This window comes from Streptopelia decaocto, assembly GCF_964273445.1.
Source record: "Streptopelia decaocto genome assembly, chromosome: 9".
NCBI classification, from domain to species: Eukaryota; Metazoa; Chordata; class Aves; order Columbiformes; family Columbidae; genus Streptopelia; species Streptopelia decaocto.
In genome coordinates, this window is record NC_138664.1 from 12,273,897 (window position 1) to 12,300,567 (window position 26,671).

Sequence of the window (26,671 nt, forward strand, 5' to 3'; positions counted from 1 at the left end):
TTGAGGGGCTTTTCCGACCAAAATGACTCTGATTCATCCCAGAGCAGCTGCTGCAGGACACAGTCCAGGCTTAATGGTGAGGGGTGGTCAGGGATGCTCTGTCCTGTGGGCAGAGAGCAGCTGCCCCTTTGCTCTGCAGCATGAGGCTGCAGGTGGTAAAATTGTGTCAGGAACAGTAAAGAAGTGGATTTTGAAGGCTACAGGGGGGTCCTAGGGGCTGCTGCCCATTCCATGCTGTGCCCTCTTGCAGGTTCCTGCACCATGAGCGCGGCCAAGGATGCCGAGTGGCTGCGGTGGGTGACGAAGCAGTTCGGGAACATCGCGGGGAAGGACAAAGAGATCAACCTGGAAGAGTTCAAAACTGCTCTGCAAGTGAAGGAGGTGAGTGCTGGTACGGGGTCCCTTCCTCCGGGCAGCACTGGCTGCCTGATACCAAGCTATGGTCTCCTAGAGAAAATTAAGCTTAAAAAGTAGAATTATTTGATGTTGTGAAAGAGAAACCTCATAGCACTCTGCAGCAAACAAGAGCGGAAAACATGGATTAACTTTCTGCAGTGCAAAATCGACTGGATATCCACAGTATGTCTTCAAACACGCTTGAATATTCTCTTCCAGCCACCTGCCACCCCATCCGCCCCACGTCCATGTCTGTCCCCAGGGCTCCCTCCCTCCCAGGGCCAGGCGATTCCCATCGCCAGTGGTGGTAGCTTTGGTTGTAGCATCAGGATTTGGCCGGTGGAGAACATCCCACTGCCATGTAAGAGCCTTTGTCCTCCTCCTGCAGTCCTTCTTCGCCGAGAGGTTCTTTGCGCTGTTCGATGCAGACGGGAGCGGGACCATCAGTCTGGAGGAGCTGCTGAAAGCCCTGAGTCTGCTCGTCCACGGGAACGAGATGGACAAGCTGCGATTCCTCTTCCAAGTGTACGACGTGGATGGTAAGACGGTGAAAATTAAATTAATTTGTGGGTTTTTTTAATAAAGTTGTGATTTTTGGGGCAGCACAGCTCTGCTCTGAGCATCCCAGTGTGGGCATTGGCCTTCAGTCCTGGTGTCACCTATGAGGTTGAGCACAGCTGGGTAATGGGGTAGGTTGGTCTTTGCTGCTGGATCTTCACTAAATGTAAGAGTCTCTCCGGCATAACACTGCTGCCTTCATCCTGTGGTGAAACCACCAAAAATCCATCTGAAAGCCAGCAATTAAACTGGCTGCACATCAGGATTTCCCACAACTGGCTTTCACCCTCGGCCATGGAGAGGAGCAGCCTCTGCTCCCCTCACACATCAGCTCTCCATCCTGCTGACATCTGTGAATCCCAGCATGGTCTTTTCTTCCTATATCACCTAGGAAAGCTGGAAATAACAAAAGCATAGAATCATAGAATGGTTTGGGTTGAAGGGACCTTCCCAGCTCCCCTAGTGCCACGCCTGCCATGAGCAGGGACATCTTGAGCTCATGAGCTCATGAGCTGCTTTTCCTGCTCTTACCTGCTTGGGTATTAAATGCTGGCCAAAGATCTGCAAGCCAAGCCTCTCACCTCTCTGGTTTGCTCTCCTACTTGGTTGCTGGATCATAAAATCATAGAACAGTTTGGGTTGGAGGGGACTTTCAAAGCTCATCTGGTCCAAGCCTCAATAAGATAAGTGGGTTGGCAGCAGTTTGCTAGTGCCAAACTCTGCCAGCCGAGCGACAACATGGCTGCTGCAGGTAAACTGCCGATTAGGTCACCTTTTTATTTAAAACCAGATGGTTTATGAGAAGTGGCACAGACTTGCTCTGGCTGGGCACAGTTTCCTCCTGCATGGGAGGAAGGGAGGCGATTTCCGAATTAAAAGGAGGTGGTTTTTGCATTAAGGGTGCAAGATGACAGTAAACTCGTGGGGTTCCAGGGCACTATGAGGTCCCTGCCCTGAGCCCGGTCCCCACGCAGGCAGCGGCTCCATTGATCCCGAGGAGCTGCGGCTGGTGCTGCGCTGGTGCCTGCGGGAGAGCGCACTGGCCCTGCCCGAGCCGCGCCTGGCAGACCTCACCCGCGCCCTCTTCGAGGCCACTGACAAGGACCACAGCGGCTCCATCACCTTCGAGGAGCTCCGGCAGGAGCTGGAGGCTTTCCCAGGAGTCATGGAGAACCTGAGCATCAGGTACCTGCTGTGGCGGGTCCCTCCAGCAGCACCCAGGGCTGTGGGTACCCTGTGAGCACCTTGTTCGTCCTGCACAGAGTAAAAAAAATGGGATTTGTGCTCCCACAGGGTGCCCGGATCCCGAGGTGCTTGACCAGCACTGGGAGCAACCCAGGCACCCTCTGGTGCCAAGCGGGGTACTGGGTTGGGATGCAGGTAGAGGTGCTGAGATGGGTGCAGGGATGGAGTTGTGATGGGTGAAAGGGTGGTGCAGGGATAGGAGTTGGGCTGGGTGCAGGGATAGTAGTTGGTCTGGTGCAGGGATGCTGCTGGGCTGGGTGCAGAGCTCAGACACAGAACTGGGTGCAGGGATGCTGCGGGGCTGGGTGCAGGGATGCTGCGGGGCTGGGTGCAGGGATGCTGCTGGGCTGGGTGCAGGGCTCAGACGCAGAGCTGGGTGCCCGCCTGGGTGCAAAACTGCCCCAGCTCCCTGTCCCTGGTGCCTCTGCTCCCAGCGCAGTGAGTTGGCTGCAGCCCCAGCTGCCTGCACAGAAGAGTGGCCGCCCACAGTACCTGACCTGGCTGTACTGGCACAACCACCGCAGCACAGTCGCCTTCCTGGGGGGCTACATCGGCCTCAACCTTCTGCTCTTCGCCCTGGCCACCCTCCATCACGCCGGCCTTGGTGGGTGGCTGGTGGTGGCCCGGGGCTGCGGGCAGTGCCTGAACTTCAACTGTGCCTTCCTCGCAGTGAGTGGGGGTCCTGGAGGGTGCTGAGCTCGAGGTGGGTGCAGGGTGGTGGTTACTGGCACTGTTTACAGTCATATTTACACCACGACCTTCTCCCTGTGCTGGGGGCTCCGTGGAGGGCAGTGATGGAGCCCGTGAACTTCTGCAGTTGTGGGACCAGGCTGCGTCCTCTAAATAACGGTATATAAATCCTGGGTTAGGGAGGCTCTGAGCTCCCTGTGGGACAAGAGAATTCATGGCACCCTGCAGATGGGTCCTTGGTTTCTGTCCCTGGGTGCTCTCCAGGCTGACACCCTGTATTGGGCGGAGCTGGCTGTGGAGCCCCAGGGGACAAGCCCCTGGCTGAGCCCCCCAACATCTCCGATTGTGCCCCAGCATCTCAAATTGCCCCCCCAACATCTCCAACTGCCCCTCTCCCGGAGGTGCTGATGCTGCGGAGGTGCCTGACCTGGCTGCGAACCACCCCAGTCGCTGAGGTTTTGCCGCTGGACCAGCACATTACATTCCACCAGCTGGTGGGGTACGTGGTGCTGGCACTGGCAACCACTCACACGGGCGCCCACGTCGCCAACTTCAGTGAGTACCAGCCCTGGGGCGGTGGGGCCCTTGGGCTGCAATGGGGGGATCTCGGGAAACACCCCCTTTAACCCTGTGGTGGGTCCTTTCCAGTACTGCTGCTAAAGTGGGAAATGCCCCTGGGTGCCGGGGCAGCACCTGCGCTGTGCTGAGGAAAAGCTGCAGGGGTCTGGACTGAGCCCCGAGAGGGGGTGCTCATGTTCCAGGGGGATGCTTGTGTCCCACAGGGATGCAGATGTCCCAGAGAAGGGATGCTCATGTCCCAGAGGGGTGCAGATGTCCCAAGGAGGAGATGCCTGTGCTCCAAGGAGGGGACGCACGTGTCCTGGGGGGGTGCACAGGTCCCAGGGAGGGGGGTGCAACGCCTGGAGAGGGGATACACATGGCCAAGGGGGGCTGAGAGGTCCCAGGCAAGGTGCAGGCAGTCGGAGGAGGCGTGCGGTATCTCACGGTCTGTGCTCTGGCTGTGATCCCCCTCTAGTGGCTTCCCAGACAGGCAGCAAAGGGCTCTTGCTGGCCCCACGCAGCTCCTGAGTGGGGTCTGCACCCCCAGCTCGGGAACATGAGCAGCACATGGGGGGACCATGTCTGCTTGCACCACCGGCTTGCACAAAACACCTCCCTTGCAATGATGCTGAGCCCCTGAACAGGCTTTGGAGAGGAGGGATGTTCCATTTTGCAAAATGTCAAAAAAAAAAAATTTGCAAAAATGTCCAAGCAAAGCACTTGGGTGCTTCTTAGTTAAAAGAGAAATGATTCGCAGCAGTTTGGTGAGTGTAGCAGAGCTCTGCGTGGGTGCTGTGGGTGCCCTGTCCCCAGTGCGGTGTCCCCAGGCAGGCTGGCACAGCAGGACGGGCGTGATGTCCTCACCGAGTACCTGTTGTACCCCCACCCTGGCGCGGGGGGCCTGGGGGGCACGGCGGCACAGACAGGGCTGGTGCTGCAGGGGCTGCTGGTTGCCATGGTCACCTTCTCCTGCCCCTGCATCCGCCGGAGCGGCCACTTCCAGGTGGGTCCAGTGGGTGGGTGCCAGTCTGGGTGCTGCCCCGTGGGTGGGGGGAGCTCCTGAGCTGGTGTGGTGCCCCCCATCCTTCCCTCGGATACCTTCACACTCCTCAGTTTTGCAGTTTTGGGATTTTCCTGCTTTTCTTCATCATTTGGGCTGCCTTTGCACATGGGGATAGAACCATCAAATCATTTTTGTTGGAAGAGACTCTCGAGATCATCGAGTCCAACCGTTCCCCCACCCCTGGCACTGCCCCATGTCCCTGAGAACCTCATCTCCGTCTGTTCAACCCCTCCAGGGATGGTGACTCCACCACTGCCCTGGGCAGCCTGTTCCAATGCCCGACAGCCCTTTGGGGAAGAAATTGTTCCTCAGATCCAACCTCAATCTCCCCTGGTGCAACTTGAGGCCATTTCCTCATCCCATGCCCTGGCACGGCCCCACCACAAAGCACCATTTGTTTCCACCACCTTTTTTTCACACTTTGCTCCCCACTCCCTGCCCGCAGCTCTTCTACTGGACCCACCTCTCCTACATCTCCATCTGGACCCTCCTCATCCTCCATGGCCCCCACTTCTGGAAGTGGTTTGCGGTTCCCGGTTGCCTCTTTGTGCTGGAGAAGGTGGTTGGTTTGGCTGGGTGGCGCACGGGGGGGCTGCACATCGTGGAGGTCAACCTGCTCCCCTCCAAGGTCTCTGTGCTGCAGAAATACCTGTAATATCTGAAAAGGGGTTCATAATTTGGGGAAAAGCACTTTGCAAGTAACTGCGATGGTTGTTTGTTGCAGGGGAAAAGGAGGGATGGTGGGACATGGGAGGGGTGACAATTTGCACGGTGAGCTGGAAGGGGGAGGGATGAGGGGCAATTAGTAGCTTATCTGGAAAATAGGCAGGTTTGGGTTGCTGCAAGCTGCACTGGTGAATGTTTGCAGCAAGAGGTAAAAGATATTCCTTTGTTCTCCAGGCACCATTTTTTTCATTTAGAATTTTTTCCCTATTTTTCAACTTAAAAAAATCTAAACTCACAGAACAACTGGAGACTAAATGACTCTTGAGTCTTAGTTTCTTCAAAAAAACTGTTGTTTGAGGCCAACCCCAACTGAGATATTTGTTTGATAGCAAAACTGGGTAGTGAACAGAACAAACCCCTTTTTTAGGTCAAAGCTGTAAGTCCATCTCATTCTGGCCACTGTTTGAAATGGAAGGCACGGATAGGTGCTCCTGGGCTGCAGGGCACTCACCCAGCAGAGACTGGCCAGCGTGATGTGTTGGCTGGATGCTCCGAGCTTTCCTGCTCCTCCTTTTCCTCCAGGTCACCCACCTTGTGATCGAGAGACCCCAGTTCTTCCATTACAAGCCTGGAGACTTTGTCTACCTGAACATCCCAGCCATTGCCACCTACGAGTGGCATCCGTTCACCATCAGCAGCGCGCCCGAGCAGCGAGGTGAGCGCCAAACCTTGGCTTGGTTTTTATTGCCGGGTTGTTTTACATCACTGGGATGATCATAGAATTGTTGAATCACAGATGGTTTGGGTTGAAGGGACCTTCCCAGCTCCCCCAGTGCCACCCCTGCCATGAGCAGGGACATCTTCTCCAGCTCAGGTTGCTCAGAGCTCCGTCCAGCCTGGCCTGGGATGTCTCCAGGGATGGGGCATCCAACACCTCTCTGGGTGACCTGGGCCAGGCTCTCACCACCCTCAGGGGCATCAATTTCTTCCTTATGTCCAGCCTGAATCTCCCTCCTTTTGTTTAAAACCATCACCCCTTGTCCTATCACAGCAGGCCCTGCTCAAAAGTCTGTCTTCATCTTTCTTATCAGCCTCTTTTAAGTACAGAAATGCCACAATGAGGTCTCCTCGGAGCTTCTCCAGGCTCAACACCCCAACTCTCTCAGCCTATGCCCAGCTCCACATGTTCCCAAGTTTTGGGCTTTGGGCTTTACCCAGCTCCTGGAGCAAACCCATGCTCTGCTGCAAGCCTGGGGCTGATGTGAAAGACGTCAGTGGGGATCCCTGCTGGTTGCTCAGGGATGGAGCTGTGCGGTACATGGATCATGCTGTGCAGGATGCTCATCTGCTGCTCCTCTCCATCCTGCAGAAACCCTCTGGCTGCACATCAGGTCGCTGGGCCAGTGGACCAACAAGCTGTATGAATATTTCCAGCAGCCTGAATTGCCCAGCCCAGAGCTGAAACCACTCAGCAGGAGCCTGAGAGAGAAGAGAAGCTGGTGCTGGACACAGGTTGGTGGGGATGGGGCTCAGCTTTTGGCAAACGCAGAGGTTGGACCTTAAAATGCTGCTGGTTGGCAGATGATAGAATCATAGAACACAGAGAACACATAATTGTTTTGGTTGGAAGAGACCCTCAAGATCATCGAGTCCAACCATTCCCCCACCCCTGGCACTGCCTCATGTCCCTGAGAACCTCATCTCTGTGTCTGTTCAACCCCTCCAGGGATGGTGACTCCACCACTGCCCTGGGCAGCCTGTTCCAATGCCGGTCAGCCCTGTGGGTTTCAGCTGTGGGGTGTCTCTTCTGGTGTGTCCCCCACTGCAAGGTCCTTGTGTCACCTTAGAGGGTTTCACATCCCACCTGAGGCCGGTGACCCTGAGGGATGGGGCAGCAGATGCCCATGAGCATCGCTGCCTTTGGCTTCCAGGGAGGTGTCTGCAGCTCAGAGGGGGTTTCAGTGGCCACCGGTGGGGATGGAGCCATTCAGCTGACGTCGTACAGAGCCACTGATGCTGCCCTGGGACAGGAGGACCCACCAGTGGCGGGGGTGAGCACCGTGTCCCACCCCAGACACCCAGAGCCTGTGGGGAGGGGAGAGGGGTCTGTGCTCTCAACACAGCAGCTGCCAGAGGAGCAGCCTGGAGAACCGTGGGGAAGCATTGCTTTCCAAATGCCCAAAACTCATTAAAAAGCTCTTTTTAAGAGAAACTTCTGGGGCATAAATCATGGCAAAGCCAGGATGCTCAGAGCCACTGTTAGCAGCTTTTATCCCCCCAAATGAGAAGCTCTCAGGATATTGATTCTGCCAGGGCTGGAAGAGCAGCCCTTGCAAAGAATGAATTTACATACACTGGTTTTAATCAGTTTCTCTCCCTGTCCCTCTTTCGCTCTTATTTGTCCCCTGGGAAGCAGAGTTTCCCCATGCCTGGGACACCACCCTCACTCTAAACCTCTTCCTCATCCAAATTCCCGCACAAACTGGGGGGTAATTGCCTTTTTAATCAATACTCAGACCAATTACCATCCAGATAATGTCATCAGGTGGCATGTTCCTGGTGTTGGACATCGGTGAGGTTCCCACCAAAGCACTGGGCTTGGCTCGAGCATCACCCTGGGTCGGACCAAGGGAATGTGCAACCCAGATAAAACCAGCTGGAAAAAATACACCCAAAAAGCAAACCCAGGGAACAAGCAGTTTCAGCGTTGGCTGTTATGGAGCAGTTGGGGTGGGGAGGAGTTGGTCGCTGCTCTCTTTACCTTGCAGGTCTGTGCTGGGCTGGGTGAGACCCATCGGCTCTGCAGCGTCAAGGTGAGGGATGTCCTGGTCCTCCCCCAGCCCCACTCGCCCCACACGTGCGTCCCAGTCACCCCACACGTGTGTCCCTGTGCACAGGTGCTCCCCCTGGGGCTTTTGCAAACCCTGCGCTATTGGGGGTTTGGTGCCCCTGCCCAGCCCTGCTTTCCTCTGCTCCCATAAAACTCCCATAAAAGACCCCAAATTCTGCACACTAACCTTGCTCCCATCTGCAACCCAACAGTGGTTCCAAAACCCACGGGCTGCTGGAATTCTCCCTATTTCTTGTCTCTCCCAGTGCTACGTTGACGGACCGTATGGGACGCCGACACGGCGGATCTTCACCTCGGAGCATGCCGTCCTCATCGGCGCTGGCATAGGCATCACCCCCTTCGCCTCCATCCTGCAGAGCATCATGTACAGGTTGGTGCCATGGCAGCAGCTCAGGCTGAGCCCCAGGCTGAGCTCCAAGGTGGTTTTGGGAGGCACAAGACATGATGTGCGTCATGGCAGAGCTGTCCTCCCACACTTCTCCCTGTGAGATAAGCAGCATGGGCAGCACCCATCATGGGTCCTCCTCAATTCCAACCTAACTTGGACTGAGAGAGCTGGGACTGTTGAGCTGGAGAAGAGAAGCTGAGAGGGATCTGATCAATGGGATCAATATCTCAGGGTGGGTGTCAGAAGATGGACCAGACTCTGTTCAGTGGTGCCCAGCGCCAGGGTGAGGAGCAACAGGCACAGACTGAAACACAGGAGGTTCCATCTGAACATGAGGAGAAACTTCTTTACTTTGAGGTGCCAGAGCCTGGACCAGGCTGCTCAGAGTGGGTGTGGAGTCTCCTTCTCTGGAGACATTCAAATCCGCCTGGACACATTCCTGTGTGATCTGCTCTGGTGATGCTGCTCTAGCAGGGGTTGGGCTGGGGGATCTCCAGGGGTCCCTTCAGCCCCAACTGCTCTGTGATTCTGTGATACTGTGACTCATAAGACGTGGCCACCAGACCCACAGCTGGGTCCTCCCTTCGTCTCATGCTTACCCATGGGCATTTCTGCTGCAGAAAACCCACTGCATCCGTGGGCACCCACCAGGGCTGGTGGCTCAGGGTCCCCCTGCAATGGTCCGAGGGTGCAGGCAGGGGAAGGCAGGGCTGTATCTCCCTGTGCAGGTACCGCCGGCGAAAGCAGAGCTGCCCCAGCTGCCACCACTCATGGTGTGAGGACCTGCGGGATGAGGAGATGATGCTGAGGAAGGTAGGAGCAGGTGGAGGGGGATGTGGAACCAAGGTCTGCCCTGGGGACAGGGCCAGGAGGGCTGCAAGACCCCAGGGGTGAGAGCCATGAGTACCCCTGCCCGGTCTGGATTTGGCTCCAAAGCAGAGGCTGCTGCATCCTTCCAGGTTGACTTTATCTGGATAAACCGCGACCAGAAGCACTTTGAGTGGTTCGTCAGCCTGCTGACCAAGCTGGAAATGGAGCAGGCAGAGCAGGAGCCGGGAGGTGAGTGGGGAGGAGGGAACCAGCCGGTGCAGCCCCCAGCCCCGTCCTTGGCATTTCCCCTGGGACAGCCCAGCCTGACCCAAGGGGACATAGTGCGGGGTCAGACCCCCCGACCACAGCCAGGCTCCTCTTGAATGCCCAGGGCGGTTTTTGGAGATGCACATGTACATGACGTCAGCCCTGGGCAAGAATGACATGAAGGGCGTGGGGCTGCAGCTGGCCCTGGACCTGCTGGCCACCAAGGAGCAGAGGGACTTGATCACGGGGCTGCGGACCAGAACCCAGCCCGGACGCCCCGACTGGAGCAAGGTGAGGGCTGAACCTGCCCTGCTGCCAAAATCATCCTCAGGCAAAGGGAACTATGATCCCCAAACCCACTCTTTGGGGGGACACTATGGGAGAGCCCCATTTTGGAGCAGGAGGATGCACAGGGATATTCAGATGCAGAGAATCTTCACCCTACCATGGGAAAGCGAGTGCTGGGGATGTTGTGTTGTGCCGGGCAGCGGCTCCCTACCCCTGGGGTAGGACCAACTGCCCCCCCGCCTCCTCTGCTCCTCTTGCCTGTGCCCCAGGTCTTTGGGAAGGTGGCAGAGGAGAAGAAAGGGAAAGTCCAGGTCTTCTTCTGTGGCTCACCAGCACTTGCCAAGGTCATCAGGACGCACTGTGAGCGCTTCGGCTTCCGCTTCTTCAAAGAAAACTTCTAAGCGACAGCCCTCGCCTGCCCCTGCCAGCTCTGACACGGTGCGATGGGTTCCAGGTGCCAGATCCTGCTGCATTGTCCATGTGGGCACCTGGCTGCTGCTGGGTCAGGGCTGGGGAGGGTGGGATGGATGAGCGAGGGACAGGGAGGGCGAGGGGCTGGGATGGACCACGGGGCTTCGGGGTGGAGGGGGACAGGGTCTGGGAGCCATTTGGGGTGTCCTGGAGCATCAGTGCAGGGGTATTGAGGGGGGAAAGGACTAGAGTCCCAGAGCACTTTGGGAGGGGGGGCACAGGGTCCTGCATCACCTTGCAGGGCTTTGGGGTGGAGGCTTTGGGGTCCTGGAGCCCTTTGGGATGGAGGGACAGGGTGTCCTGCATCACTTCACAGGGCTTTGGGATGTCGGGACAGAGTCCTGCATCACTTTGCAAGGCTTTGGAATGGAGCCCTTTGGGGGGACGGGGCCAGAGTCCTGCAGCCCTTTGGGATGGGGGAGCCGGCTGTCCCCCAGCACCTCGCAGGGCTCCGGGGTGCCCGCAGGAGGGCACTGCAGACCGGGCAACCGGCGCTGTGCTGCCCTGGGACTGACTCCCTGTCCCATGCAGTCCAGCTCCGGTTTGCAGCGCACAAGGGGGAGTTGCCTCTTTTTGCACCAGGGAAACAGATATTTTGGCGGTGCCGAGGGGGCTCAGCACAGCCCACCTGCCTCAGGATGGCTGGTGGGATGGAGCCACTTCCAGAACACCGGACGCAGTGTGCAGGATGTCCCCGTGTGTGGCCAGTGGTGCTGGGACCAGTAGTGGCCCATGGGGACCTAACAAAGTTCAAATGAAATGGTCGCGTGAAGCTGCCTTCCCTGGCTGATGGCTACAGCCTTTTTAGGGGTGCCTCTGCCATGTGCTGATGCTTTTGTGTGGGGGAAAAAAACAAAATGTAGGTGACACACTGGTCTCAGCACCATTACTGGGCTGGGTAATGATCCCCTCTGGGTTATGTCCAGGACTGATACGTGATGGATGGAGAGGCAGCGGTGAGTGCTCAGCACCCCGCAAACACGCAGCACGTGGTGAAGATCCCAAAGTCAAGTGTCAGTTTTTCTTAACCCTGGCTAATGGGGCTCCTCATCTCCTCCATTAGCAGCAGGATGGAAATGTAAGGCTGAATTCAGCTCCTCTGTCCTCTTCATCCCACCGCATCCCTCCGACAAGGGTTCCTCCAGTTTCAGCTCACTCTGCAAAGAGTCTCATCAGCTCCGTGCTCCCCCTTCCAAGCTTCAGACGAGGAAACCAAACCCACTTAGAGCCTTTACCAGAGCCCCACACTGTGACATGGAGCCGGGATGTGACCCCAAACCCATGGACCAGGGCTCCTGTTCACCAGCATCGCTGCAGTGACAGCCCATGCACCGTAATTAATGGGGCTGTTTCAATCAGGGGATGATGGAAATCCTGTATGCAATGTCCAAGGGAAAAATCAGGACAGCTGCAGGGAAATAAATCCTCCCCCCCGCACACGGAATTTTGGTGGTTTAGAGATATCTTCCAGCTATGTGCCCAGATTCATTCTGTTTCTGGGCACACATTGACACTTTCATGTTGCCAAAGATGCCAGAAAAACATAACGTGGCTGGATATGGCAGCGTCACGTGGCCGACAAAAACACACTCATCTCAGTCATAAAGAAGAGTTAATTACATCTCCCCGTTCTCCCTGTGTTTTGGAGCAATTATAAACAGAATGAATCATTATGTGGCTGCTGATAATCATTTCCATTCCGCATCCCCGCTGAATTGCAGGGTGCCGAAGCGCTCTGGTGCTCACAGCTTCTCCCAGAAAAAAAAAATAAAAAGCAGATTTAGCTGGTTTTGAGCATTGTGGCACCTGGGCACCCAAAGCAGAAGGATTTTGGGGAGAAAATAATGCAATAAATGGGGATGCCGCCTTGGTGAGAAGCTTTCAAAGGGCAAGAGGGTCCTGCAAGGTGCTCAGCAGATGGTGAGGAGACGTTCTCCAAGGGGGATGGAGGCAGCATCAAGGTCACTGCTGACATGCTGAATCCTGAGCTGCTCACATCCCAGCCACAGCTATGAAAAATTAATTAATTTCTTCCTTTCTATCCGTAGAAGCTCCGTCAGCTGCTATTTTGCCCTGGTATCTCCGGTCTGTCGGATGCTTCCTTTGGATTCGAGGAATAAATGATTAAATTATGTGGATGGGAGGGAGAGTTGGTGCTGGCAGCAGGGTACAAGCAGCTTCAGTTCCTTGACCAAACCAAACCACGGCTGGGAAGTGGTGCTGTAGCCTCCAAACCTGGGGTCTGCTTTGGTTTTGGGGTTGTTTTTCATCTTAAAGCAACAGGAGGCTCCAAATCGGGATCTGGGGAGGCAGGGGGTGAGGCTGGATAATGATATCCCTCCTGATTAATGCCTTCCCTTGGCTGGCTTCGTTAGTGTGATTACACTCAGGCCGTAGCATAGCAACAGCTAATTGTTGGTTGGATGCAAAGTGCATCATTCCCCATATTAAAATTTTATTAAGATATAATTGCATTCGTCTTGCAGGAGCGGATGCTTCAAAGATGCTGAGAAGAGGCAGCAGCACTGGCTGGGGCTCTGCTGGGCTCACCCTGAGCTCCAGTTCATGGGTTTTGGGTGACAGTTGATGGGTTTTGGATGAGAGTTGATGGGATTTGGGTGTGATAGTTGACTCTCAGGACACCAGGTCTCCTGGTTGGTATGTGGGGGCTCCGGAGAGGGTTGGGTGGGGGCACCCAATCTGTGACGCCTCTTGCACAGAATATTGTGTGCAGAATATTCCCCAACAAACCCTCAATATAGAAATTTTCGTCCTTTGACAGATGAAAGTGAGGATTCAAGAGGTGATGAAGTGCTGCTGGGGGCTGCAATGGGTGGCTGCTATTGGCACGGGGAGGGGTTTGCAGCCTGGTGTTCAGAAGAAACTAAGATGGGAGTTTGAGGAGGAAATTTTTTATACTGAGGGTGGTGAGAGCCTGGCCCAGGTTGCCCAGAGAGGTGGTGGATGAACCATCCCTGGAGACATCCCAGGCCAGGCTGGACGGGGCTCTGAGCAACCTGGGCTGGTGAAGATGTCCCTGCTCATGGCAGGGGTGGCACTGGGGGAGCTGGGAAGGTCCCTTCAACCCAAACCATCTGTGATTCCATGATTTACAGCTGCTGAAAGCCCTTTGCTCCCCTCAGCTGCTCCGAAATCCAGACAGAGAGGAAAACCTTAACGCAACTGTATTTATTACCAGTATGATCACACTTGGCATATTGTATCACTAAGTGGTCCTGGTACATAGATATTATTCACTTAAATAATCAATCACTGCCAACAAATTACAGGATACAGGGAATGGAATTAGCAAAGTGAACTATGGATGTAAAATTCATTTGAAATTCAATTTAGGAGCAACATTAGCTTTCAATTAGTCTGCCCAACTGTTTGAGCATCATTTTGTCTATCAGATTTTTAAATAAATGTAATTAACCTTTGCTGTTAAATTGTTGTTGATTTAATCGATATAATTATTATGCGACTCCTAATATTTTGCTTGGATGATATCTCATTAGCTGGTGGCTTCTAATTAGGAAGATGAAGGACCAGTGGTGATTTCTGGGTTTTCTTGGCGGGGCAAGGGAGGGAGATGCTCCAGAGACAGGACTTTGCGTGTGAAATTTTGAGTTTGCATGTGAAATTTTGCACAGGCAGGGGATGTGACCAGCCCCTCCTGTCCCCAGCACAACTGGTCCCAAACTGGTGGAGCTGGGGACCGAGGAGGGACAGGGACATGGGGCGCAGGACGACGAGGGGGACAGAGGGTCCTGCAAAGGAAGGCAGCAGCATCCAGATGTTCAACACCCCTTGGGCACAGCTGGAGGGGCTGACAGCACCTCTACCCTGGGCTATTTGCAAAATGAAATTAATTTCTTATTTTTGGGCAGGAAAAACTGTTTTTAAAGCCGGATTCCCTGCAGGGAGGTGGGTTGGGCAGGGGGTAGCGAGAGGCTCAGCCCCGGCCACTGACTTCCCCTGCCCAGGAGATAGATGAGACAAGGAGCTAATTAAAGAGCAATAACTTGTTACACCCTTGTTTGGAGAGCGGGGATCCCCCGTCATGGGCAGCCCTCATCACAGCCCACAGCCCCAATATTGGCTTCCCCCGCCGCCCCGAAAATAATACCTTTGACAGTCGCTCAATTCCCACCAGTTATTTTTAACAGATGCAGTTTTTCCCCTTTAGCTTCGTGCAGTTCTCTGAGGTTATAACTCAAGCTAATATCTGATCTATAGGACTAATTCTGCCCCTGCCAAAGCCGATGGAAACGTTTCCATTGACGTCAGCGGGAGCAGGATTGATCTCCACGCGCAGACTATTTGTTCCTGAGGTTTTAAGAATTCATTTCCTCCTTGCATTGCGAGAGACAGATAGCAGCAGTGGAGGCAGAGGAATCATCTAATAACCACATATTAATACATGAATCATCAGCTTAGAGCCCAGCGCGGGGGGATGCTGGAAGGAGAATAACCGAGCTCGATATTGGGCTGTGAAAAAACAATAAGGATTTTGCAGACAGGGTGCAGCAGCTAATCAGGAACATGATAATAATTGCAATGTAAATTTTTTTACGCTAGCATCCCAACCACATCTTTTAAGCTCTATTTAAATGCATTACGGCAGACAGGGCCTCTGCTGAAATCCCCTGTCCTGGGCTGGAACAAGAGCACCTGCGATATTTCTTTACCATACACTTTGAGAACATTATTTACCTTTGGACAGACTTCAAACAGCGCTTAAACAACCCAGGATACCCAGCACAGGGTAGGCAGGAAGGGGCCTTGAAGTTTTACCCAGACACCTTATTTTTACTTTTGCATTTTAATGAAGGAAACTATGTTGATTTGTTGTTTTTTTTTTTAACTGTGCCTCCTGTACAGCACTTCAAGAACTTCTCATATGAAAGCAGAAAGATGTATTCTGCTCGACCTATTATATCCAGCAAAGGATGTAAAAGCATTGATGGGATGTTGAGCTCATTTGCAATGGAAATTTCCCGGCGCGGCTGGCTTGTGTCGCCCGCTCCCCCCGCACACAACCAGGAACAGCGGAAGGCAATAACCTTCCATTATCTGAAAACCTCTTTGCATTTCACCCTATGATTTTGTTTTCACGGTGTGTGACAAATAAGACTAACGAATAACTTAGACAAAGGAGTGGGGTGTGTATGTGTGTTTATTGCCATGGAAACAACCTTTGGGCCAAGCTAAAAGAATAATTCTTTGAAGACTACTCCTGCTCTGCAAAGCCACCAGAATCCCAGCGTTTGCAAGGTCCCTGCAACACACGACCTTCCCCAGCTCATGCAATGTAACCAAAGGTCAGCAGCCAATTTTGCACTTTTTTATACCCATTCTTGCGTACTGAAGTGCACCCCAAAACGCCCCCAGTGAGCCATGCACCCACTTCTGCTTGTTTCCCAGACCTGCACCCCGTGTGCTGGGGCTCTTCTCATGTTTGCACAGGAGATGAGAGTGAATGATGGTGCTTGGGAGCCATGGGGCGAAGTGGTGAGGGCAGCACAACAACGCTGAGCCCTCGCCGCTAGTAATTACCTTCCTGAGTTTGCTGATGAGTGGTGAAGATAATGCTGTAATTAAGACACTCACTGAGTGTCTTCTTACTTGGTTAATTTAAAAATCAGTGGAAGGTCAATCCACCCTTTCCAGCTGGAGATCCTGAAACCTGGATTTTAGCCCAGGGAGTCTGTAGAGGTAGAGAAGATGCAGAGGCAAGTAGGCTTGGATGATGGATCTACCTGGAGTTGTGCAAAGCATCTGACACTGTCTCTCACAACATCCGTGGCTCTCAGTTGGAGAGACGTGGGTTTGACAGGTGGACACTCAGTGGATGTGGAAGTGGCTGCTGGTCGCACTCAGAGTTGGGGTCAATGGCTCGATGTCCCAATGGAGACCAGAGGTGTCCCCAGGCGCCAGCACTGGGACCGGTGCTGTTTAATGTGTTTGTCGGTGACACAGACAGTGGGATCAAGTGCCCCTGCAGCACATCTGCCCACAGCGCCCAGCTGAGCGGTGTGGCCGACACGCTGGAGGGACCGGAACATCCAGGGGCACCTGCCCGGCTGGAGAGGTGGGACCGTGCGAACCTCATGGTGTTCAACAACGCCAAGTGCAAGGTCCTGCACCTGGGTGAGGGCAACCCCAAGCACAGACACAGGCTGGGCAGAGAATGGGTTGAGAGCAGCCCTGTGGAGAAGGATTTGGGGGTGTTGGTTGAGAAGCTCAACATGACCCGGCAAAGTGCACTCACAGCCCAGAAACCACCCATGTCCTGGGTAGCATCACCAGCAGCGTGAGCAACAGGTTGTGGGAGCCAATTCTCCCCCTCTGCTCTGCTCCCTTACAGTAAACGGTTGAGGCAATGATTTCTGCATACTGAATAGAAACAGGTAAAATTTAGTTCCCATAGTAAGTAGTTACCTTTAGTTCAAAAGAAAACTAGACAAAAATGTGCAATAAAATTTGTAAAAGGTGAAGTTTGCAATTGCTTCAGAAACCAGGCTACAGCTGCAAACCAGCCCCCTCCCAGGTCTTACTGACAATTCATGCCTAAAAGGAGCAGAGCCTGGGAGTGGGGAGAAGTGTCCACATCAGTGCACAGCGCAGGTGGGACATGTCAGCTCCTCAAGAGGAAATCGAAGGCCCTGCCGCAGGAAAACAGCTTTCTACAGGGATGCTTAAAAAATGACAGGTTATTTTAAAACAAACAAACAAACAAGCAAACAAGCAAGCAAGCAAACAAACAAACAAACAAACAAACAAACGAGCGGGCTGAGCAGCGGGTCCTGGCGACCGCTCCCAACCTGCCGCCCACGTGCTCCGGGCGCGCCCCCGCCACGTGCACGCGGCCACAGGGCGGGGCGCAGCGCAGCCAATAGGCAACGCTCCGCACCCGACAAGCCCGCCTCCCCGGTTCGCGCACCCCATTGGCCAGCGGCAGGCCCCGCCCCCCCGCCGTTCTCGCGGGAAGTAGGGGCGGGGCTGGGCTGCCCGTTCCCTCTGCTCCCCCCGCCGGGGCTCCGCTGCGGTCGTTCAGCGCTGCCCGGGAGGCCCCGCCGCCCGCCCCAGCCACCACCCATGTCGGCAGCACCGCGCAGGTAGGGGCGCGCCGGTGGCTGGAGCGGGGTCAGGCCGTGCCTGAGTGGGAACGGAGTGGGGGCAGTATAGGGGGTACCCACGGTGCGGGCGAGGCGGCGGGAGTAGCCCCGCCGCAGGGCCAGTCTCCCCGGTGCCACCGCCCCTCCCGCCCACCGCTCCCCGCCCTGCCGCTGTCACGGCGCGGCGCGCGCCCCGCGCCGCTCTCTCCCATTGGCCAGGGCCTTCGCCGCGCCCCGCCTCCCTCACTCTTATTGGTGGGAAGGCGGGGCGGGGCGCGGCCTCTCCGTGCGCTCCCGCCGCCGGGTTCCGCCGCCAGCGAGGCCCGTGCCCGCAGGTACGACCCGGCCTGGGCTCACGGCCGCTACCCCGCTCTCCCCGTGAGGCCGCTCTCAGCCCCTCCGGAGGAACCACGGCCCCGCGCCCCCTCCTCAGGCCTCCGCGGCCGCCTCTTCCCTCAGCGGGTGTCCGGTAACCGCGGCCTCGGGGCGCTCGGAACGGCATCCAGCGGCTTGGGGAGGCGTCGGGGCCGCCCGGGGGGCTGGGGAAGGGGCCTGGGGAGGGGGCCTGGGCCAGCCGGCCTAGCCCCGCGCCGTCGTGTTCGGCCCCGTTTGGGAGGTATGGGATTTCTGGTGAGAAAAACGCAGGAATCGGGGCTGCGGTTTGCGAGGGCACGCGGGGCGGACCCCGTGTCTTCCATCCGCTGGGAGCCCCGCTGGGAAAACCTCCAGCTCAAGGTGAACCGAACTCTAGAAAGGAGTAATTACACTAATTGCGGCCTCCCCATCCCGGTAAAACCTGGCGGGGGAGGCGATTTCTGTGTGGGCTTGGGGAATAATCATTAATTGTGTTTAATCACACCGTGCAATCCAGCTTCTGCCACCGGAGAGGGGGCTGGTGTTTTCGGAGGTGCCGGACACAACTCGGGCAACCTGTGTGAATGGATTTATAGGAAGAGCACCTGGTCGGGTGCTGGGTTGTCCCTGCTTGGATGTGGATGCTCCTCTGCTCTGTCAAGGCGTTTTGCATGTGTTTATGTCCATAAAACAACGCGAAGGCTCTGGCAGTAAGGCTGAGATGCTTAGTCTGGTGTCCACAAAGCTCAACTCAGAATACTTTATCGTTCTGTAGTTTTTCACGAGGAGCTTCAGGTGCATCGGACAAGCTCTGAGGCTGCTGCTACACCAGCAAACAGCGGGTTCCCTTTGCTGGGATTGGCAAACAGCCATCTGTACACTTACTTACGTGAAGCATCTGTGCGGCAGGTGTAACCAGGTGAAGTTATCTGTGTTTGGCAGGCTGCAGCTCAGTGAGTTTTGTGTTGGAGCTTTGTTAGTACATACGTCACTCTCTTTAATGGGGCTTAATTCAAAGAGATGTGGCCTGTATGTGCTCTTCATTTTGCCTTCTGGAATTCACACCCACTTGGACAGTGTGAACAGGAGAAAACCTCATCAACGTGCTCTCTGGGAAGGGGAAAATTAAAATAATACCTGTGGGTTTTGTCAGAGCTGGGGTGAGCGACTGCTCGGATAATGAGGACAGCACGTTCCAGGATCATACATATTGTGTCTTTTTTTCAAAACACAGCGTGCAGATCAGCTGCTACGGACCTTGCATGTGAGATTGTGGAAAGTCTCTTGTAACAAAAGAGATTTTTGGGTGCTTCATTGTCAGGCGAAGTCACAAGAACGCAAACAAGACGTGCTTATGCCGCAGTTGCAGATTTGAGTGTCCGTGGGCTGTTCTGCTTCTGCACGTTTTGAGAATCCTAAGAAGGGTGCATGACGGCAGTATGATGATGTGAAGTTTCAGCTCATATATTATGCCTTAGAGCAAAATGTTAATGTTGCAAAGGCAACTCCCTGGTGGGTTCCCAGGCAGTGACGAGGATCAGGGCACATGCAGGACTGTTATCTTCCAGTTCTTCACATGAGGCTTCGGCGAGGGCAGCACCTCCAATCCAAAAGGTGTCTTTGGCTTTTTAAACCTTTTGGCTTGTTTGTTCAATACAGGAATTGCCAGTAGTTAATAGTTCTCCTGGTTAGAGCCGGCCAAACAAGAAAGGTTTTTAAGGGCCTTATGGACCTCTCAGCTTGGCCAGCTGTCACAAACCTTAACAATATTTAATATGTCTGTGGAGGCATCTTGTCCTGCTACGATGTTCTTTGGCATATTGTGAGATCTGGGTGAAATACCACACTTGGTGTTTATTTAAAGGCTTTATTTTCACTCTGGTGAACCGCTAATCCTTCTGATACAGCTTGTGATCGATAAGTATAATTAAGGTCAAAGGCATCTCGATTATCCAGGTGCTCTTTGTACCTTTTGAAAAAAAAAAAAAACAACCAAACTTAATCCCTTTTTTACTGAGTTAAAGTGTAACTTCCCTGACTCTTTTGTCTGCCCAGCTTGTGGAATGGCTTTTGATGTTGAGTTTAATAAGGCAGGAAAACTTGCTTTAATAAGGAGATATTGGCACGTGTCCCTTCAGGTGGTGCCTTAGGAGGCTCTTTAACTTCTTCTGAGGTATAATGTTTGGGATGGTAGCTATTTTTTTTTTTTTAATAATAAAAGTATTCTAAAGCTCTGCCTGGATTAATCCATCCCTTTAGTGTCACACAGCGTGTTACACGGCTAAAAATTAGTAGAGACCCGCAATGATTAGTATCTGGCTGGTGGCCCAGAAAGAGGGAAAGCCGGGGCTGGCAGCATCTGACAGTAATTTTCTATAAGACAAGTGTCCTTCGCTCCTTCATTGTCCAATTGATCCTCTAACAGCAGCGATCCTGTTTGTAACTCTGAGTCTACAGTGTGGGAGAAACTAGATGGGCACAGTGCACAAAAAACACACCAAAAACCCAACCCAAACCAAAAAAACCTGTTACTTTCTGCTCTTTTTGCCTAACAGTCTTCAGCATTTTTCTTCTTTCTGTTCAGGATCTCCACTCCTTTGGTAAAAAAGAAAAACAACAACAAACTACCAACCAAACAAAAAACAACTAAGTTGGATTTAATGAGGTGACATTGAAAGTAGCTCGTTCTCTCTGAACATTTAATTGAGCCATAAGATGAAAAGGCCTGTCCTCACGGTGTTTCTCAAATGGGTTGCTTTAGCACTGAGGTGTGTTTTTAATGAAGATTTTGTGTCTGATACGCAGTCAAAACTTTAAGGTCTCGTTTCTGCAGCTTTTCAAAGTGAGTTGACTCATCAGTTCAGCCTTTGCTGCAGACCTAAAATATCAGGAGATGTTCCCCTTTCACAGTATTGCCATTTTGTGATCCTTTCCCTCCTTCCCAACTCTAAAATTCTTATACTCTGTAATAAAATTTGGGGAATAAACAGAGTTTGGGGAATATTTGCTCTTTCAAGTAAGCCTAGTGCAACTTTAGCTTTTCTGTAATTATGCTGGATTTTTCCAGAATGAGATGTAAATATGTTTTCTTATCAGCACTAGCTGTTTTCTGGATTCTCCCCACTTCGTGCTCCAAAGTCACAGCTTTTCCTTCTGTTTTTTTCACCTTGTCTCCGCACCTGGCTGCTATGTTTTAAATGTTCATACTGAATTTGAAATATTGGAGGTGGCGGATAAAGTGCACGGTAATGAAATCCTTCTAAAGAAAGCTCACCGCTAATTCCAAAGGAAATGAACTTTTAATTAGTGTCTTATCTCAAGTGTGCCACCTTTTTTTTCCTCGTAGATATTGCTTGTGTTATCGGAGACCAGTTCGTGTTCCCTGATATGGGAACTGGTTGGCTGGTGTCTTGTTATAAAATCTGATTTACAGCCTCTTGATTTCTAAATAAATTGTTTTGGCCATTCTCTCAGGAGTTAATGTTTATTGTTGCCTAAAGTCGCACTTTTGGAAATGGAGATGTTCAGGGAACGCCCATGTTGCTGCCCGTGAAGTATCTATGGTATAGATAAAAACTTGAGAGCATTGAGTATTGGCTCTTTCAGGAATTATATATTCCCTGTTTAGTTATAATCAAAACCTTAGCGCAGAATTTTCTGAAGCAACTGTAAACGCCGCACCAAAAAACCCACAAAAACCCTTTTATGACCTCAGTAAGGTTGAGAACAATGCGGTTTATTTTCAATTACATTTCTTTTCGAACGGCCTTTCCACAGCAATATTAGTGTAAGAACAGGTAAACCAGCAGGTACGGGGCTTAAACTCATGTTTTGGATCAGACGTGTGTGGGTGGGTTGGATTAAGGAGCAAAATCAGCCTAACGAAGTTTGTTGAGCAGAGGGGTTCGTGTCTGGCAGGGTCCCATGTTTCTGCTCAGAATTAAAGCTTTTCTGTGTCCCTCGTAGGGAGATTTTTTGCTTAGTTTAGCACGGGAAACGGGGCTGTTGGTGTGTTTCTTTTCCTCTTTTTAATTGCATTAGGGGATGCAGGAAATTCCAGAAGGTTTTGAAACAAAAGCGGTTTATCAGGAGCTCTTGGAGCAGCTGACGTTGTGGGGCTGCCCCGGGAGGTGAAAATTCAAGATCTTTATTTGCTCTTCTCAGTGCTGGAGATACGGAAGGTCGACCTCGCTGCAGTGAGGGTGTTTGGTATGTGAAAAGGCAAATTTGATCCCCTTGAACTTTGGTTTCCATGCTGAAAGTGAAATGATTTCCCCATTTCTTCCTGGGTGTGGTTTTCCTGAATGATTTTGCTGTTTTCCTTCTTGTGTAGAAAAAAATGAAGTCTGAATCTGAACAGAATCAGCTTATTTTGCCAGTTTTTATAGTTAATGAATATATGAATTTCCTATAGAAATCTTCTCAATGATACCAAAAGACACCAGATAAATCTTTCGAAAAATGCCTGAAGAAATAAAAACTTGTTTCTCTCGGTCAGTCAAAATAGGCTTCCCAATCTGGGCAGCCAGTATTTCCATTTAGTTTTTGAATGCTTGTAATATTTGCATCATTTTTAGATAGAACGGGGTTATTTACGTGGACCTGAAGGTTTTCCAGTCGGGTAGCTTTCGCACAATATTTAATTTTACCTCTGTATGCATGCCAATTTTCCTGGAAAACGGTTGGATCGCCTTATGTAGTTTGGTGTTATACAACCTGTCCAGATACCGTTTTGACTGAATAAGAAATAATGGGTGGCTGCCGGCTTAATTTTCTTTCTAATGGTTTGTTTTAAGCAGCATTCGAACAGATATAATGATTAATTGTTGAATTGTTTATTGAGCTGACTCTGGTTTGCATTTGCAAGGGGAAAAATGAGTGACGTGACTGGATGTGTTTAGTTGCTCAGTGTCTCAGGACTAAATGGACAGAAGATGTGGAATATCTGCAGAAGCCTCTGTCGAACCAATGTACTTTTCTGAAAACAGGGTTCTGCCTTGTGGTTTGAACTGGAGGGGACTTGGAAAATACCTTTGTTTTTGTCTTTGATAAGCAGAAAAATTTTTCTTGAGCATATGTTGATTTTTGGACGGCTGAGCTCTGACTTCAAGATGTATTTGTTCATCAAGCTCTCCTGAATGCAAAGGTGAATACAGAAGGTTGTTAGTTGTGTTGTCTTAGCTGATTTTTGTTAAGTTCTTTTTAAAAGCAAAGCGTTAAAGTGTAGTGTGTATCTCAAGCTGGAGGACTAATCGGCTCTTGCCGTCCCTGCTGTTTAATGTGGGCTTTCTTAAACACCCTAAGAAGCTTTCCGCTGCTCGCAGGGCTTTCAGATGTCTTGTCCTAATGATAAATGTCAACAAATGGGATCAGAGCATCTTCTCATGCAGGAAGGGAGAAGTAATTTTCTCCATGCGTTGTGTGGTAGACTTTTTTTTTTTTTTTATATACTCTTTCTCCATGTAGCTGAGAAACCAAAATAGGTCGCACACTGCAAAGATGACGAGTGTTTTGGCGATGGGTGGTTGCCAGTGGGATTCGCTGGCTGCGCACGCACCATCTGGTTGTACTGGGGGGAAAAGCCATGTACAGCAGAGCAAACCCAGGCCACGCGCTGGCTGTTCCAGGGGTGAAGAAAATGAGGGGTGAGACACCTGAGGAAGGTGCCAAGTGTGGCTGGAACTGTTGTGATTCTTTTAATCCATTCTTAAATAGAGTTGTGTGCCTCTATTTCACACTATAACTGGTTTAGAGCATGTTTTTCCTTGCCCACGTGAGGTATTTGCGCTGGAGCTGCCACAAGGAAGGTGAATTTTGATAAAATCCTGGTGAGATGTCAGTCCCACAACAGAGGTGTTGGAGATCTGCAGGTTTTGCGCAATGACAGCAACCGTCCTCCACATCTCAGTGGGTTTTGCTGTATTTTTCGTGCACTGGGTATTCTTCCAGAAAAAATCTGAATTTCCGAGGAAGTTAAACTGTCAGAAAATCGACTCACTTTTGGGTAGGTGGGGGAAGATCTTCATCTTGCTCAGCCATATGTGAGCGGGAACCTAAAGCCAGCAATGTTTTGGGATTGGAAAAGGATGAGAATCATGGAATCATAGAGTAGTTTGGGTTGAAGGGACGTTCCCAGCTCCCCCAGTGCCACCCCTGCCATGAGCAGGGACATCTTCACCAGCTCAGGTTGCTCAGAGCCCCGTCCAGCCTGGCCTGGGATGTCTCCAGGGATGGGGCATCCACCACCTCTCTGGGTGACCTGGGACAGGCTCTCACCACCCTCAGGGGCAACAATTTCTTCCTTGGAGAATCTGGTCACCTCCACAAGCTGGACAGACCAGGATCTTCAGCACTTGGTGTTACAGGTTTATTTCTTTAGCTTTCAAAAATGCTCCTTCCTTCTTGCTCTTTCATTTTTCTTAAGCATCGCCACCTTGGGCTGTTTCTCACCCGAATGTGCCGCTTCTGCCCCATCTTGCTCTTAGGCTCATCCCTCTGCTCACCCAGGATTCTTGGACGCGTTGCATCCAAGGGATGTGTTGTTCATCTTTATTTTTTTTAAAGCTATTTTCAGCACTTCCAGCAGACAACCAGCTTTCTGCACATCCCTGCTCTGCACCTGAAGCTTCGAGTATCTCGGTGCATAAGAACATGGCACCGACAGCAGGGCCAGCCGGGCCGCAGTGATTCCGTGTGATGAGATGTGGTGAGGGTAACTGGAACTCCATGCTGGGAGGCCTGGCAAGACCCACCGTGGCGTTTCGAGGGCATACCGTGATTTTGGCGTCCCCACGATGCGGGTTTGTGCAGTGACGTGCCGCGAAATCTCATTGTGTTACCAGGGGGGTGATTTGTGGCGTGGATGCTCATGCACAGCCCGTCCTGGCTGGCCAAGCAAAGTAGGTCGGTTATTTTTAAGTGTTATGATTAATTTATAAATGCCATTATTTCACAGAGGTAAGGCAGGTCTAAATACTCAAATCTTGTGCAATGGGCGGCTGTTTGCGACAGAAAACCGGTGCTTCGCAGCCAACACTTTTTCAAGGGAGAACTTGAAGTAAGCGGAAAGGATTATTTTTAAGCTTTAAGCTGTGCGTGCCTGGAGATTTTTCTTTAACATGAAATGGTTTTAGAACAGAAAAAAATCTTTCGTGGTATGTAATGCTTCCAAAACCCTTGGCAGATGGGGAACTTTGTTTCCAAACATCAAATGTTGTAGCTGTTTAATGCCTGTTTTTGAGCATGAGCAGCGCTCTCAGAGAATGTTCATATTAAGCCTATGGAGAATTAGACTTTTAAAAGAATTGTTTCTGTTATCATGAAAAGTGAAGAATTAAGGAAAACTTAACACTTGGGCTCCTCTGCATAATATATAAAATAACAACAGACTGGAAAAAAAGAGGGGAGGTACAGTTGTGTCTTGGTGTTTAACCCTCTGTAATTACTGAATGGTGTGTATTTGCTTAGGGAAATTTGCCTTGTATCAAAATAAGCTGCTCACGCTCAAAAACCCCATTTTTGACATTCAGTATCAAAAATACTTATTGTTAAGAGCAGGATCAGCTTCTTGCTGGGAGGTGAGAAAAGGCAGAGTTTTGGGTTTAATATGTGTCAGATCCTTTCCTCAACAGTTACGGGTTTTATTTCCATGAGGTGTTTCAATAGTCTGGACAGGAGGTTGTGTGTCCCTATTGGTGTGATGTGGAAAAAGGCAGTCACAATACACATCTAGTCCTTAAAGTCATGTTTGATCTGTGAGCTATGTCTACAAGTAAATATTTGGTGCCTTGTATCTTGCAGAAGATGAATTTCATCCTGAACTTTAAGTGTAGCAGGTTGCAGAGCTGAGAATTACAGCAAACACCAGCAGTGAATGTTACTCTTTAGACAACAGATTTTGCCCAGTTCTGGCTTTTTTAGAAAGGCAAGTCTTGGCATCTGCGTTCAGTAACAGTGAAGTGTCCTTGGTATTTGTGGCGTGTCAAATTTATCGAGTAATAGCTATGCAAACGGGCTGCCACGACGCTGTACGGTAATGCGGAGCTGTGACGTGTTTTTTGCTGTTAGCAAAAATTTGCTTTTTTTGCAGAAGTGAGATTTATCAGGTCCTTACCTTTTAAAGATTAATTCTCAAGCCTTTTACCTAAATATGTTGGGGTGATTTTTTATACTTCCCTAGTGTCTAGGGAAGATGAAAGCTCACAGAACCACCGTTGTTCGCATTCAGAAGACTTAAGGTGATGCTGCGTTTCTCTGACACTTCATAAATTGCTTCATCTCCTGTCAGGTGTGTTTATAAGAAAGGGCACGGTATCAGGAAGTCAAAAATTGATCTTTTCCATGCCGGGAAACCCCAGGAACAGCCAGGTTTGCTGTTTCAGTGTTTGCTGGGGGTGTGATGTGTGCGAGGTGCATGTTCTTGTGATGGTGAAGCAGCACAGCGGGTTCTGGTTTTGTCAACCCAGCATTCCCATTTTCCCTTAAATCCACATCTGTCATCCTAAAAACCTATTTACAAAACCCATGTAAATGAAAAAAGCACAACTATCAGTCTTCCAGTCTTCCCCTTTTTTATAGTTGATGTAAACGTTTGCATTTTCCCGACATGGGTTATACAGTGTGCGGGTCTCATCCCCAAGGGCACAGCTCGTGGCATCTGCTTGGAGGCTTAATCCTTGTTCTGACAACTGCTTTAAAATGAGCTCCTGTAATGCTCTGTGGTGATGTTCCTTGCTCCAGAAGGACCATTGACCAATTAAAGTTTTCTTTCCCCCCACCCCCAAGCAACTACAATTAAACTGGTCCTACCAGTTCCAGTCCTTACATTGTTTTATTCGAGCAAATGGAGTTTATTTTTCTTGGATTTGACCTGTGATGTGCTGCATTTTAATACTCACAGGATTGTTAACAACTTCCCTGCCTGCTTGACAGTGCATTTCAAA

General features: G+C 51.5%; 2 protein-coding genes across 5 annotated transcripts in view; both read left to right on the top strand.

Moving 5' to 3' along the window:
* Window positions 1-261: 261 nt before the first annotated feature.
* LOC309443817 (NADPH oxidase 5-like) lies at window positions 262-10,184 on the top strand (the record flags this gene model as incomplete). The annotated part of the gene is made up of 14 exons (XM_082061090.1): window positions 262-381; window positions 785-935; window positions 1,929-2,139; window positions 2,634-2,868; window positions 3,291-3,444; window positions 4,278-4,453; window positions 4,959-5,141; window positions 5,762-5,894; window positions 6,549-6,691; window positions 8,276-8,400; window positions 9,147-9,231; window positions 9,378-9,477; window positions 9,620-9,786; window positions 10,053-10,184. The coding sequence occupies 14 exons, from the start codon at window positions 262-264 to the stop codon at window positions 10,182-10,184; spliced, it is 2,115 nt and encodes a 704-aa protein (XP_081917216.1).
* Window positions 10,185-17,242: 7,058 nt separating this feature from the next.
* The window catches only part of GLCE (glucuronic acid epimerase), a 48,748-nt gene continuing 39,319 nt past the window's right edge, over window positions 17,243-26,671 (top strand). The window contains exon 1 of one of the 4 annotated variants that reach the window (XM_082060875.1): window positions 17,243-17,375. Coding sequence is in view for 1 of the 4 variants with exons in the window: in XM_082060874.1 (XP_081917000.1) it covers window positions 17,356-17,375 (20 nt within the window). In the remaining 3 variants the exon portion in view is untranslated. Of the gene's footprint in view, window positions 17,376-17,653; window positions 17,711-26,671 lie in introns of those variants that run through there. The other 3 variants (XM_082060874.1, XM_082060876.1, XM_082060877.1) reach the window with 3 other exon arrangements.